The sequence below is a fragment of the Globicephala melas genome, chromosome 12 (genome assembly GCF_963455315.2).
Source record: "Globicephala melas chromosome 12, mGloMel1.2, whole genome shotgun sequence".
NCBI classification, from domain to species: domain Eukaryota; kingdom Metazoa; phylum Chordata; class Mammalia; order Artiodactyla; family Delphinidae; genus Globicephala; species Globicephala melas.
Window position 1 is genome coordinate 20,379,037 of NC_083325.1, and position 14,699 is coordinate 20,393,735.

General features: G+C 41.2%; 1 protein-coding gene across 2 annotated transcripts in view; it reads right to left on the minus strand.

Annotated features, from left to right (window-relative positions):
• The window catches only part of CTNNA2 (catenin alpha 2), a 1,193,101-nt gene that overhangs the window by 818,245 nt on the left and 360,157 nt on the right, over window positions 1–14,699 (minus strand). For both annotated transcript variants that reach the window (XM_030837530.2, XM_030837533.2), the window contains exon 4: window positions 3,447–3,613. In XM_030837530.2, the coding sequence (XP_030693390.1) occupies window positions 3,447–3,613 (167 nt within the window). The remainder of the gene's footprint in view (window positions 1–3,446; window positions 3,614–14,699) is intronic.

Here is a 14,699-nt window from a genome sequence, read left to right on the forward strand (position 1 = left end):
ATATTATCTGAAGTGCTTAAAGGTAAAATACCTTGGCAGTGGTTAACACGGCAGGAAGCTACAGGACTCCTTATACTGTGTTAATCAATGTCACGACCCCAAATCAAGTCACTGCTTTATTATCATTAGAAAGCGCCTGCCACTCTTTTTCTCATCTATGTTCTATCAACCATTTGGTAGAGAAACTCATTTTTATTTGGAAGAAGCCTTGATAAAAGTATAGATGATAATTTCTAACCTGTTCCATCAAAATACATGAAGATATTTCCTTCATCTTGATTTAAAAACAAGTAAGTAGATGCTGGCAGACACCACTTGTTTATGAGAGGATGTGCTTCTATAGAAAAGAATACAAATGCCAAGCAGAATTATATACCATGTTCAATTGCAAAGAATTGTTGACACATTGTCTTTTTTAGGGGATTGGAACAATAGTCCCATCGTACGAAACCCTGATTGACCTGAACCCAAGTAGGACACACCCGACCTGAGTAATTCAGCGCTAGCACCAGAAGCTGCAGTTCCCCATTTGCTCCACAAGAGGGCACCATTCCGCCACCGCTGTTCCCTGCAGAGGCTGCGCTTTCAGTAGAACAAATGTGTTTTTCAGTCTACAATCATTTTTAATTTTACTACTGACAGTCTGACAGGACCACTTAATATTGCTGGGTTGACCTTTCCATATTTTGTGCTAAATCTTTTTTTTTTTTTTTTTAAACTTCTCTTAATCTGCTGTGTCGGGAAGAGGATATAATTGACTCCACATGAAGACAGGCTGCAGTGTGATGTTATCAGCCGACAGCACTGGTCAAAACAGGTGGGTAGAGGCAGGATTGCGGGCAGCAACTGGTGCCGTACATCACACTACAGGCCCCGATTGCACGAGCACCCTCCACGTGTGGACCATTCGGGGAGAATATTTAGCCTCCATCAATCCTCAAGAGGGGCTTGAAATGGCCTTTCACGGCACAGATAACATACAAGATGTAAAGTTAATTGCCTTAGGTTCAGTCCTATTCTCCTGGTAAAGGAAGACTGTCCATCTCGGGAAAGATCTTTCTTAAAATGTTGCCTTTGAAGACTAAGCAGGCTGGAAGAGAAAGGTAACAAAACTTTTTCTCCAACACACTTGAGAACAAAGTCATCGGTAGCCTAAAAGAAGCACATAATTCAGGCGGGGCTGCAGAAATAACAGCCAGCACTGCAGTTCTGGGATCTGAGAATGGTGACATAGCCGCCACTTACCAAACACTTACTTTGCACCGGACTCCGTGATGAATGCTTCATAAGGAATTCCCCCAGTTTAAACCTCCCCACAACTCTGAGGGCTGCACCATCACTAGCCCCCTACTAACAGATGGGGTGTGAGACCTAAGGAAGTTTCATTTATTATTATTATTATTTTAAATTTATTTATTTATTTTTGGCTGTGTTGGGTCTTCGTTTCTGTGTGAGGGCTTTCTCCAGTTGCGGCGAGCGGGGGCCACTCTTCATCGCAGGGCGTGGGCTTCTCACTGTCGCGGCCGCTCGTTGCGGAGCACAGACTCCAGACGCGCAGGCTCAGTAGCTGTGGCTCGTGGGCCCAGTTGCTCCGCGGCATGTGGGATCCTCCCAGACCAGGGCTTGAACCCGTGTCCCCTGCATTGGCAGGCAGACTCTCAACCACTGCGCCACCAGGGAAGCCCTATTATTTTTTTACACGTATATTTTATTGAAGTATAGTTGATTTACAATGTTGCGTTAATTACTGCTATACAGCAAAAGTGACTCAGTTGTACATATGTATAGATTCTCTTTTTTAAGGCTCTTTTCCATTCTGGTTCATCATAGGTTATTGAATCTAGTTCTCTGTGCTCTACAGGAGGACCTTGTTGTTTATCCATTCTCTGGATAATAGCTTCCATCTGCTAACCCCAGCCTCCCATCCCATCCCTCCCCTGCCCCCCCCTTTGGCTAACACCCCTCTGTTCTCTATGCTGTGGAGGCTTTATGTGGTGGGTTAGGACAGGCTGGCAAGTGGACCCCAAACCAAGACTAGACGTAGGCTGTCTTACTCCAGTGGCCACAAGGTTATTCATAAAGTGACATTGCCCCTCAGTATCCTGTGAAATAGGTAGTCTATCCTCATACTGCTCACCTCATCCAACTTACAAGAGCCTTCCTGGGTTTCTGAGGCCTATTATCTGAGAAAAGTCTGAGAGAAAAATTCCCAAGCAGGTTCTGCTTTGTGTCCTCTGGTTCCTCAGGAACCTGAACAGAAACCATGAAGAGCTAAACCTGCTTTGTGGTTTATGACCATGCAACTCAGGCTGGGGATGTTGGAATTTGAGGCCTTTCATAATACTGCAGAGTTTATACAAAATTGTGGAAATCTTGGCTCCTTTATTGGGGCCAGCTCAGCTAAGACCCTGCCCAAGACTTTTTGACAGAGAACACTTGTGATTTTGGAAATTTCTTAATGAACCTCCATATTGGACATATCTGATATGGAAGGTGAGGTAAGAGTAGGCTGCCATTATTCATTTCCTATCTCATCTGCCCCCTCATTGTTCATTTCATGGAGAAAGAAAATAAGGGCATGGAATAGAGACCCTCTAGGCAGAAGCCACATTCCTAAGCAACTGAGTTACATCATCAAAGGGTGGGTCCACCCCGCTGCAACTAGATACCAGTGAGCAACTAGAAAAACAGAGAAAGGCCTAGCTGTCGAGGGCTGGGAGGGTTGCACGTGACCCAGGAAAATTTGTGACCAGGGCAAGTCTCCACTTCCATTAAGAAACAAAAGACTTAAAAGGAACCAAGGAATCCTGACAAGCAAGGCACATATCATGGAGTTCTAGGAGTTGGTGGGGCACATATGCGCCCAGAGACCCAATCCAGGAATGTTAGATGCCAAGCTTGATGCAACAAGATAGATTCTAGCCATCAGTGCTATGGACAAGGCTTCTTTTTATTGCCAGACTCAGAGAGGTTCAAAGTACGTAATTCTACAAAAGGGCAACGCTGGAGCGGTTAACACAATACAATGCAACGTGGGATCTATATTATGCTGGGCAGAGGTGGTCACGTGGCCAGCTACCCAGAAGAGCCGGCCTGGCCTAATTACCACAGGGACCAGCGCTGCTCTGAATCTCAAGACAAAGTCCAGGCAGGCACACCACACACGGCCTCTGCAGCCTGAAAAATGCACTGCTTTGTACGCCAAGAACTAAGGGGAAATTCAAACTCTGTGTTTTGAGAGAAGGAAAACAATTCAAGTGAATCTTCTGTCACTTTGAAAGATGTATTATTGAATATAATTTTGGTAGTAGAGAAATTGGGGGCATACCACTTGGGTGAGTAACCAAGTGATCTGGTGAGCAGCGAAACATCTTTGGTCCAGTTCAGTGCCATGGTCCATGTTGCTACCCACATAAAGCACATTTTGATAAGTTCTACATACGTACAATTCTCAGATGAGATAGAAGTCTCATGACGTCTGCCATGTCCGCCAGGATGAGCAAGCGCGTTACAGCCGATAGCAGAGCCCGGGCAGCTCGCACCATGGTGCCACGCTTCACCGAGGAGCACGGATCATCAGCGAACTCTGAAGAGGCGATGCGCATCGTCTCACCTGGAAGACAGACACGGAGACACACGTGGGTAGACGGGAGGCTCAGAGGCTGGCAGTCGTAAAGATCTGTGGACGGGCCATCACAGCTCTCATTGCAAAACCACTATTACCAGGTGGTACCAGCTCCCTCAGTGCAGCAGAAACTTTCAAGGCAAACGCATAAGTGCACCCAGACAGGTGCTGTAGACAAAACCCAAGTGTAAAATTATGTGTTTAGCATCAATAAGGAATATATTTAATTCAATTTGTCTAAGAACTGAGATGAATTTGCCTGACCTTAATCATTCTCACTCTGCAAATCCCTTGGAACCAGTGGTATTCACTAGGCTAGTTGGTTTCTAACAGTTGAAGAATAAAGTTAACTGCTCCAGAGAGGAATGAAACTTAAGACCTTGGCCTCATGAACTCTGTACTCTTAATTGAGCTAATCAGACAATAACAGACTATAGAGTTACCCCAAGTCTGTTCTTTCAATTGTCTGCTAGGAAGCTATTCTCTAATATAGAGAACATTTGTGAGACAATTGAAGCGATTCGACAGATGTTTATTAAGCACATACTCATGTCAGATTCTCTTCCAGGCTCTGGAATTGCAAAGGTGACTAAGAAGGCCCTGGGCCCAAGGAATTCACAATCTAATGAGGACACACGTTGTAAATACACACTTATAATAGTGATTACGTGCCATCATAGACATAGGATTAAGAATGAAGGCAAAGAAGAGGAGGAAGTGATTTACTTATTTAGTGTGAGGCTGGAGGGAAGCTGTCAACGTTGACAGCCTTTGAAAAACTAAAATGTATTCACCAGGAAGACAAAGGTAGGAAGGAAACCCGAGGCAGCAGGAACACCACGAGGCTCCAGAACTTGGAGCAGGGCGCCGAGTATGGGGAAATGCAATCACCTGGAAAATCACAGCGAGTCGGCGGTGTGGGGAAGAGAGGCACCAGGGCCTGGAACACTGTGGAAGAGATCTGAACTGTGTCCTCAGCAGGGAGGGAAATGACTTAATAGATTTTTATTTTGGCCACATTATATAAAATAAACTGGAAGGGACAAGACTGGTGCAGAGAAAATGGGAAAGCACGGTTATAATCTGAGGGAGCAGTAATGAAGACGTGGACCAGGGAAATAGGAACAGGATACAGAGAGGAAGGGAGTATTAATGAGATCTGCATGAGAGAAACAACGGATTTGGGGACTGGTTAGGTATGGAAACCAGAGACGAGGTGGTGATGGTGAATACGGACCCAACACAACGGACAGGTACACATTTGCACCCCAGGAGAGGGAAACAAAGGGAGATCATTCACTACGTGAGATGGGCTCCATGGGGTGGATATCCACCCGGAGAACACAGAACTAGGAACTAGAACTAGGAAAAAGTATAATCAAGCTTCACAGAGCAGAAAACACACAGGGGTACAAATGCTTCAATGAACCAGAAGAGTAGAGTTAATATGACCAATTAATTAAATTAGGGTGACACAAGTCATTCGATATTTATTTATAAAATGATACTTCTCATCTATTCATCAAAACTGAGTTGATTTAAATAAAGTCAATTATATCACTGAAAGGCCATGCATCCTATAATTTATCCTAAGATATAAGGGAAAATAAAAAACTCTTCTCATCATTTTACAGGCAGATCAAAATATAATGTAATTCCCTCAGTGTTGTAGTTATTTAAACCCTCACAGTGATCCTTTTTATACTTAAGAAATGTGGGTGTGTAAGGAAATCTATTGTGCTGTTGGACTTTAAAAGAGGCTACCATCTATGACACAGCCAGCCAGCTTAGTCTTTATGCCTAGGCACAAACAAGTGGCTTAATATATAACAGCAGCATGGCAGAAGTTTAAATATTCACTATCATACTGGTGAATTTTCAAGATGTATCGCTCTAGAGGCCTAAATATACTTTAAGGTAGAGGCTGGCAGTTAGGAGGTACATATTCAATCCCAGTGTTCTACCCTTGCCACAGGCTTGCATAAATCTCTTCTCTGCCCACCCTGTGTCACCCAGAAAAAGACAGTAGCAAATATCTGAGTGGTGGGGAGAAGTGTACCTCATTCTCACTCTGTAGAGTGCAGCAAGAAAGAACATTATACACCAAGGTGAATCTAATGAAATATCGAGAGGGTCACCCTAGGTAAAGAATGGACACATTTGTACATGGTATTAATGGGTAAGTCAGATGCTGTTGGAAGGGATCCACTTATTCAAGGAAGGGGGAGATTTATTCTGCATGTGAACCGAGGGAGCTACATGGTTGGTCCCAAATTTTCAGGTTAAATGGTATGAGTCATAGCTCAGGTAAGAATGGACCTTTCAGGCAGGGCTCTTCTCAGAAAAAAGGGCCCTAAGAGGAGAGTCCAGTCACACCCCCTTCCAGCTTGTGGAGAAACCATGCCTAATCAAGCTGATTTTCAAGGTCAGATTTTCATATAGGAGGTCAGTATAATAGCACTTCAGCCAGGTGCTGACTATTTGGTCAGCAATACTGCTTCAAAGCCAGGGGATGACAGCACAGAGCAAGATGGAGCTGTCAGGTGGAGCTTGGGGACCACACCAGGCACTCCTGGAAGGCGCTCGGGTGATGTCCGTGAGAAAGAGAATGAGACCCAGAGAGAGAGAGAGACAGAGACAGAGAGAGATCCACATTAGCAAATGTGACTCTGCAAAAGGAAATGTCACACTAAATTCTGAGATTATCCTCCAATAAATAAAAGACGATTTAATCCAATTTAAAGTAAAACTAAAAACTCACTTCAAGCAGATACAAATGACTTCATGTTGTTAAAGTTTTTAAAGGAAAGGCACTCTGGAGTCGGCTATAACTTTAATGCGTTTTACATCCCTGTAGTTTTAGGATTACTAAAAGAAAAAGGAAATCTGTATTACAAAATGATAAGAGAGTTTATCAGAATAAAATTAGCTATTTTCCCCAGGAACTGCTTTTTCTATAAGACTAAAATATTTAGCTAAGAAATAGCATGCATGTGTAGGAGCTGGAAGACAGCAATAAAGAGAGGACACCAGAGCTGCCTGTTTCTTTTATACACACTCTTGTATTCAAGCTCATAAACTTGATTACAGACCTAAGCTCAGAGCAGGGTTTCTACGATAAATCCTTTGATCCTCTCAAGCCACTACCACCTGCTGGAAAGAAGAAAAAACCAGCATCTCCAAGTAAGTGACTAAGGGGAAATAATACTAATTAATCTGTATACAGCGCTTCTGTATAAAGGTTTAGTTTGTAAGTATTGTTCTAAAAGTTTTACATATATTAACCCATGGATTAGCAGAGAATATACATCTTTAACAAAGACCAAGTGTCACACCTGACTCCTTCCAACCATTATTAAACTGTGAGATCAGCGATTATTCCACTTCTGTGTTTTAGTCCCCTCAACTATAAAATAGAGGTGGAAATAATAACAGCTACTTCGTAGGCTGTCATTAGAGTTAAAGATCAAAGATAACGCATTCAAAGCACCCAGCACAAGGCTTTGCCAGTAATGGGAGCTTACTCATTAGTTACCATTAATACCGCAGCTACCACTATCACTGCAATCCTCTCCAATATGACAAGAATAGTTGGTGAACTCCCAGATAAAGGTTTGGAAGTGCACTTTGTGGCTGACTTCACTGCTTGTGTACACAATAATTAAGAAGCAAGAAAACATCTGCCTGATAAAAACGTATCGCTTTTAGGCAGAATATAACCCACTCCCCCACCAAAAAAAAAAAAAATGGTGTTAGTGCTTGGTTTTCAAATTGGTGCTTGTTTTGGTTCTTATGCTACCCTGGAGGAATTGGAACCTTTGCAAGGACTTGATAAATGTAGCAAGAGCCACATTCCATAAAATGGTGATTACTGTCTTGCTTAAATGCAGTAGAAGACCGCAGACTTGGAAACAGTAAACAGCTATGTGCTAAGCGTAAAAGAAAAATGGAGTGCAGAGGATCAGTACTGAATCCGATGTCACTTAATATTTTTATAAAAATAAAGAGAAAAGAAATTGATAAACATGGTAACTTTAAATTTCATTGTGCAGTGGAAGTGTTTCTGAAATAACTGCACTGTATCAAACATATAATTAAACAAAACCTATTGTAAGTTACTTTGTAAAGCAAGTAAGCACCCAATAAATTATCTTTGTTTATAAATCCAAAATTTCAATAACCCTGTATGTGTAAGGCAAGTCTCTCTATAAAAAGCATGCTGTTGACTTTATACTCTTAAGTCAATAAATGTTTCTATTGATTAGTATCTTTATTCTTCTATAACCATGACTACAAATCAAAACCAACTGAAATGTCAGTAGACTGATATATAGTACTTGGTAGTTGAAATGTGATTTCAAAAAATCTTTTAATGTGATGAGGAAAGAAAAACAATGTCATAAGTGGCATCCTGACTGAACAGCAGAGATAATATGATCATCAAAAATGCTATCATCTATGGGGCTTCCCTGGTGGTGCAGTGGTTGGGAGTCCGCCTGCCGATGCAGGGGACGCGGGTTCCTGCCCCGGTCCGGGAGGATCCCATGTGCCACGGAGCAGCTGGGCCCGTGGGCCGTGGCCGCTGGGCCTGTGCGTCCGGAGCCTGTGCTCCGCAACGGGAGAGGCCACAGCAGTGAGAGGCCTGCATACCACAAAAAAAAAAAAAAAAAAAAAATACTATCATCTAATTCTGAATGAAAAAGGCAGGCTCACCATCTCAACATGCAAATAGAGAGGATGTTGGCTTCCTCTTGCTAATTAAGACACTGTGTTAAAAAAACAAAAAAAAAAGGGCAGAATAGGAAGGTAGTGGTGAGGTGGGGAGTTAATGTCTAAATTCCAGAATTTAAGTATACGTCAGAGGACATCATGAAGCCTAAATCTTAGCAGATGCAGAACTCAGGTGTGACCTCTGCCTCCTTAGGAAACCATTCCAATTTGAGAGACCTCTAATTGTTAAAATTTTTTCTTCAATTATTTTGGTCTTCCATGTGTTCTTCTGAACCACACATAAAAACCTAGTCCCCTTTTCAAATCGATAAATCTTGAGAGAATATTTTTAGATGTCCTTCAGGGAGAAGGAAAATGCCCAAACAAACACACATCAGCCATTGCCTGAGAACTAATCCTGCATCATCCAGATGATGAAAATGACAACTCACATAGAGAAATGAACAAACAACTCCCCCTAGTTTCCCAAATGTTAAATACCTACTAACTAGTCATTCAAGTTGGGCTGATTAGTTTGCTGATACACAAACTTTTAAGCAAATTTATAGTGTAAACATAAAAGCTGTTGCCAATTAGCTTTGGAGGGAAAAAATCTGGTTTCTGGCATGTTGTGAAGACAAATGATAAGATAGATAACAATTGATATCAAGTCATTATGACCTATTTCAGGATCTAAATTACTACCTATGTTTGAAAGATATAGAATATGAGCTCATAGGTGGAGTCCAACTCCTTAATTTCAGAGGAGAAAAGCCAAGTATCAAGAACCTTACATGGCTCACTCAAGGTCACACAGCCCACTTAAGGGCAGAGTTCAGACCAGAAGCTGGGTCTCTTGACTCTGAGTTTAAATTTGCTGCAATTTCCTACTGTAGAATATTTCTCTGGAAACCTTCTGTTTTTGTATGGCTTCACAAATTCACAACTGACTGTCCCCAAGTTAGTCCACATAACTTAAGCCTTTTTATACCAGTTTGGATGTCTTGATACTATGCTTAGGTGCAAATATATTTGTAAGTTCCTATGGAATCTCATTGTTGTCCTTAGTACAACTAAATAATACTTGCACCATTGATTTCAATCAGCTTAGATATAAATACAAAGAAAAGCAAGTAGGAAGTATAAAGAAAGCACATTATATAATTTGCATCTTAGAGGCTGCAGATGAATAAACTACACTTGGAATTGTTATACTGTAAAATAACAAGTCAACTTAACTTTTTCTAAAGTAGTCTTTGGCTAAACAAAGCACAGGAACAATTCTTATATTGAGAAACGTTGATTAGGATAGAAAACTCTACCACACATTTCAAAATTAGAAACAAAAAAAAAATGTTCCAAGTAATTGGTATCATGAACATGGTAAATGGTGCTATAAAATTACAGCTTAATGAAGCTATATTTTAAAATATCACATGGAGAAAACTGATTTTCTTCACTAGTTTGAGGGAGAAAAAAACAGAATGATCAGATTCTAGGATTTAAATGGCACAGTCTATGCTTTATTTTCTGAACTGCCATTGATTTCCAAGTCATCACAGAGAAATGGTAGTTTCTTAAATGTGATTATAGCCATGAGTCTTCTTTACTGAACTGACTGGAGGCATCCATGTCACCATCATTCTGGCTCCTATATTAAGAGAGATCACAGAAGGACCACATCTAAATCAACATCAGGATATCAATTGTAATAAAATACAGTTAACAAAAGTATTTTTGTTCGGTGGGAGGATCTGGCAATAGGTAAAGAACAAAATGGATTGAAGATAACTCAAAACCCTAAATTCAAAAAGACAAACTTCCAAAATGTGCTAATCAAAGCTTTCTTCAATTCTGTGATCAATAGCTTGTCACGAGGGTCATGATGGATCTCAGACAGTCTTCTCTCCTTCCAACTCAAAAGTACATTCTTAAAATAAGTGAAGTAAGGTTATAACAAACATCAACCTTGAGAGGAAAACATGTCCCAACAGGGTGACATGCAGTCTTATGGGTGAGGGAAATTTGGAGGGTTAGAGAGTGACGGTCCTGTCTACACTGCCTTGAGTTTGTAGGCTTGACTGTATGATCATATCTATAAATGGGTGCAAAGTATATAAGGAGTTATATATCATTTCATTCATCCTTTTATTCATTCAATAAGCATTTATTAAGCACCTGCTATGTGGTAGATACTTGTTAAGTTCTGGATATTCAAGGTGAAGTCACGATTCCTGCCCTCTACTTACTAGCATCGTGATCTTTCTGAATGACTCACTAACAAGGATCATCTGAAGAACATCTGTAGAGAAACACCCACTGATCAGGCATTTGGAAATTCAAGAAAGGGGAAGCTGCATTTTGGGGAGCTGGGACTCATGAGTATGAAGAGGATGCTTAGTCAGCTACAATAATAAGTAAGAGTGGCCAAAAAGTGTGTGTGTGTGTGTATGTGTATCTATATATCCTATATCTCTATATCTGCATTTGTATCTAGAGAGAGAGATTAAGTTTTTCCTTCTTTATCCCTGCAATGTATAGCTTTTAGCCATGATTCTGAGAGAAGGCAGAGACCAGCCACACACTCCTGACCTCTCTTCTCCTCCAATTCCCTGCTAGATTTCTAAAGAACAAAGAGTGTGGATGAGAATGTCCCAGACAAATACACCCTTCATTATTAATTAGTTCCTGAGCCCCATATTGAGCAGGTCTGGGTCAATAGAGAGATTTCAGGGCCCCTCTAACTTCTTAACATCAAACCCTAAATGAAAAGTGGGCCTGAGGGGTCTAGGACCCCTTTCCTGTGGACGAATTCAGTTTTCAACTAATATTTCCAAAGGAAACAGACGCCATCTGATCACAATAGTTTCATGAAATTAAAGAGAAGTATAGAAAGAGAGATGAAAGCATGAAGATTACAGAAAGTCAATGAATTGTAACGTTTTCTCTCCTTCCGCTGGAAATGAGATCTACTACCACAGTCAAAATAATGTAGGGTATCCAGAATGTCAGGAAACATGACAAAATTACTTTTTTTAATTTGCTAGTTAAAATTTCAAATAATATTATCAATATTTTTCTTAAACCTCCAGAACGTTGTTTCTTATAAAGTACATAAAAACTTAAAGCAAGGATCCAATTGTTATACTGAAAAAAAAAAAGTCAAATAAATGTGCTCTTTTCCCTGTATTCCCAGATTTTTTGGATACTGTTTTGATGCGGAGCCATTTTCACATTCACCTGCCAGTCCACGGTCCTTCTGCCTCTGCAGGCTGCTCTCAAGCAAAGGGAGACCCATTCTGTGCTCCTTAGTGGTTATTTCCTTCAGAGTTAGTGGAAAATGAGTGATAAATGACTTGAAAATTACACTGTATGTACTTGCCAGTGAATGTAGGCGCCCAGTTCCTTGGCAAATAGAGTTCTCACTACAAATTAATAAACTCACATTGGGAATACAATTTAACCTCCTAGGTAGGTTTGCCTATAAGGAGAGAATATTCTGGTCATGCTGACATTAGTATTTCACTCTGTATGACAGCATAATAAGGATTAATACACTAACATGGACTTTTTTTTTACAGATTTAATTTTATTTGTTTTGGGCTGCATTGGGTCTTCGTTGCTGAGCACGGACTTTCTCTAGTTGTGACGAGCTGGGGTTACTCTTCGTTGCAGTGCGCGGGCTTCTCATTGTGTAGCTTCTCTTGTTGCAGAGCATGGGCTCTAGGCGCGCAGGCTTCAGTAGTTTGTGGCACATGGGCTTAGTTGCTCCACAGCATGTGGGATCTTCCCAGACCAGGGATCAAACCCCTGTCCCCTGCATTGGCAGGCAGATTGTTATCCACTGTGCCACCAGGGAAGTCCCATAACATGGATTTTTAAAGCAAATACACATGGTTGTTTAATTCTTACTTCACTCACATACTATGAAGATGGAACGACTGACAAGCAATTGCCCTGGGGCACCACTGGGAGGTGTCTGATTTGTGGTAAGTATGGGAACTGGTTTTGAACAACGAAGGGGAATTTCATTTTCAGTTCCTACTCTGAACAGCAAGTAGCTTTTCCTACCAAAAAAGAATTTGCAGAAAAAGTTGGGGAAGAAAATGCAGATGTCAAAAAACCCATTGATGTGGAGAACTTATTTAAGAGACACAGAACGGAAGCATGACTGAGCAAACTTGGACTTAACAAGCAAAATTCTAAGCCACTGCCAGATGGTATTCAGGACCATGAAGTACGAAGCAGGCATCCTGGCACATTGGAGAGAGGACAATGGCAGCCAAGGCTGATTCAGTCCAAGCCCACACAGAGGTCACCATCTATTCACACTAACCCAACACTGTTACTTGGATGGAATAAAAAGCCTGTATGAATCCACTGTGCGTCCTTTATAAGAGGCCCTATATAAACAAAGGGTAAGCAACCATATTTAATAATCACAGCAGATTGTGGGTTCAGTGATTTTTAACAGACGCATTCGTTACCTTCACACAATTCCAAGCTAAAGAACTTTTTCAGGTATAACTGCATGAGCACGCACACACACAAACGCCCACCAAGTGTGCCCTATTTAAATACTCCAGTCAAGGCTTCGGCACAAAGAACTGGCAAAACCAGGAAACGCAACCATTTATAGAATTTAGCCTAAAGGCTCCTTCTGCTTCATGTGCTACGCATTATAATTACATTTGAGAAGCCCCAAATCTAATATTTTCAATAATCAACAGGTGCAGCTAGAGATCATGTCCAAAAATGGAAGCATTGCTAAAATCTATTCTGCCCGATTGTGTGGATCTCTTCAATGTTAATTAATGTTGCCTCCTCACTTCTGCTTACCTTTAGCTCATCTCCCTCTTCTCCAGAAACTAAGAACACATGCCTAAATGATCTCAAGAACCCCTTCCATGTATACCATGATGCAAGAAGTAATAATAGCTATTTATAAAATACTATGTACCAGGCACAATGTTAAGCACTTTACATTTAAGATCTCACAATGAGGTGAACAACATTACCTTCACTTAAAGATTAAAAAATTATGGCTTAGCTTAGAAAGGTTTATTAATTTGTCCAAGGTCAGCTTAACACTAGGAATTGAATCTAAGGCTAATGGACTTAAAAGTCTGTGATCCGGGCTTTCCTGGTGGCGCAGTGGTTGAGAGTCCGCCTGCCGATGCAGAGGACACAGGTTCGTGCCCCAGTCCGGGAAGATCCCACATGCCGCGGAGCGGCTAGTCCCGTGAGCCATGGCCGCTAAGCCTGCGCGTCCGGAGCCTGTGCTCCGCAACAGGAGAAGCCAAAACAGTGAGAGGCCCGCTTACCACACACACACAAAAAAGTCTGTGATCTTAGTAACCTTGAAGCTCTAAGTCAGTCTATTGATAAAAACAAACCTAAAACACAATCTGATGATGATGATGATAAATAATGAGATTAATAATTATAGCTAATCCTAACATAATGCTTATTTAGTGTCAGATACTGTTCTAAGCACTGCATTTACTCATTTAATCTTCATTAACATCCTACAAGATAGGTACTCTTCCCATTTTATAGATGAGGAAACTGAATTATATAAAAATTAATTTGCCAGAGGCCAAAAAACTTCGGATAATGGAATAAGGCTTTTAACCTAGAAAGTCTACAGTGTTTAGGACTTAACCACTTCAAGGACAATGCCAATGGTTACATGTCAAGCAAAACAATAAAAACCAATAACAAAAATATGTTCTGGGTCTTCCCTGGTGGCGCAGTGGTTAAGAATCCACCAGCCAATGCAGGGGACACAGGTTTGATCCTTGGTCCGGGAAGATCCTACAGGCCATGGAGCAATGAAGCCCGTGCACCACAACTACTGAGCCCATACGCCACAACTACTGAAGCCTTCACACCCTAGAGCCTGCACGCTGCAACTACTGAGCCCACGTGCTGCAACTACTGAGCCCACGTGTTGCAACTACTGAAGCCCGCGCACGTAGAGCCCATGCTCCACTGCAATGAGAAGCCCGCGCACTGCAGTGAAGAGTAGGCCCTGCTCCCAGAACTAGAGAAAGCCCACGCGCAGCAACAAAAGAAAGCTGAAATGTAGCTGAAAGAAAGAAAGAAAGGGAAAAATGTATGTTCTTAACACCAATCACAATCAGGGATAAATTACTTTGTGGCAATATTTTTTAAACTGATCTTTTAAATAAAATCTAGGCACTAAAGTGACGTCCTCATGCACTCTAATTTTAAGGAACTAGGTCAATACTTAAACAAATAAAATCACAAGAGGATATATAAAATAGGAACTGCAATGGAAGAAGGTCCTTTTCTCTCTCTGTAAAATCAGACATCTGATATGCTTATCTTGATTCCTAGA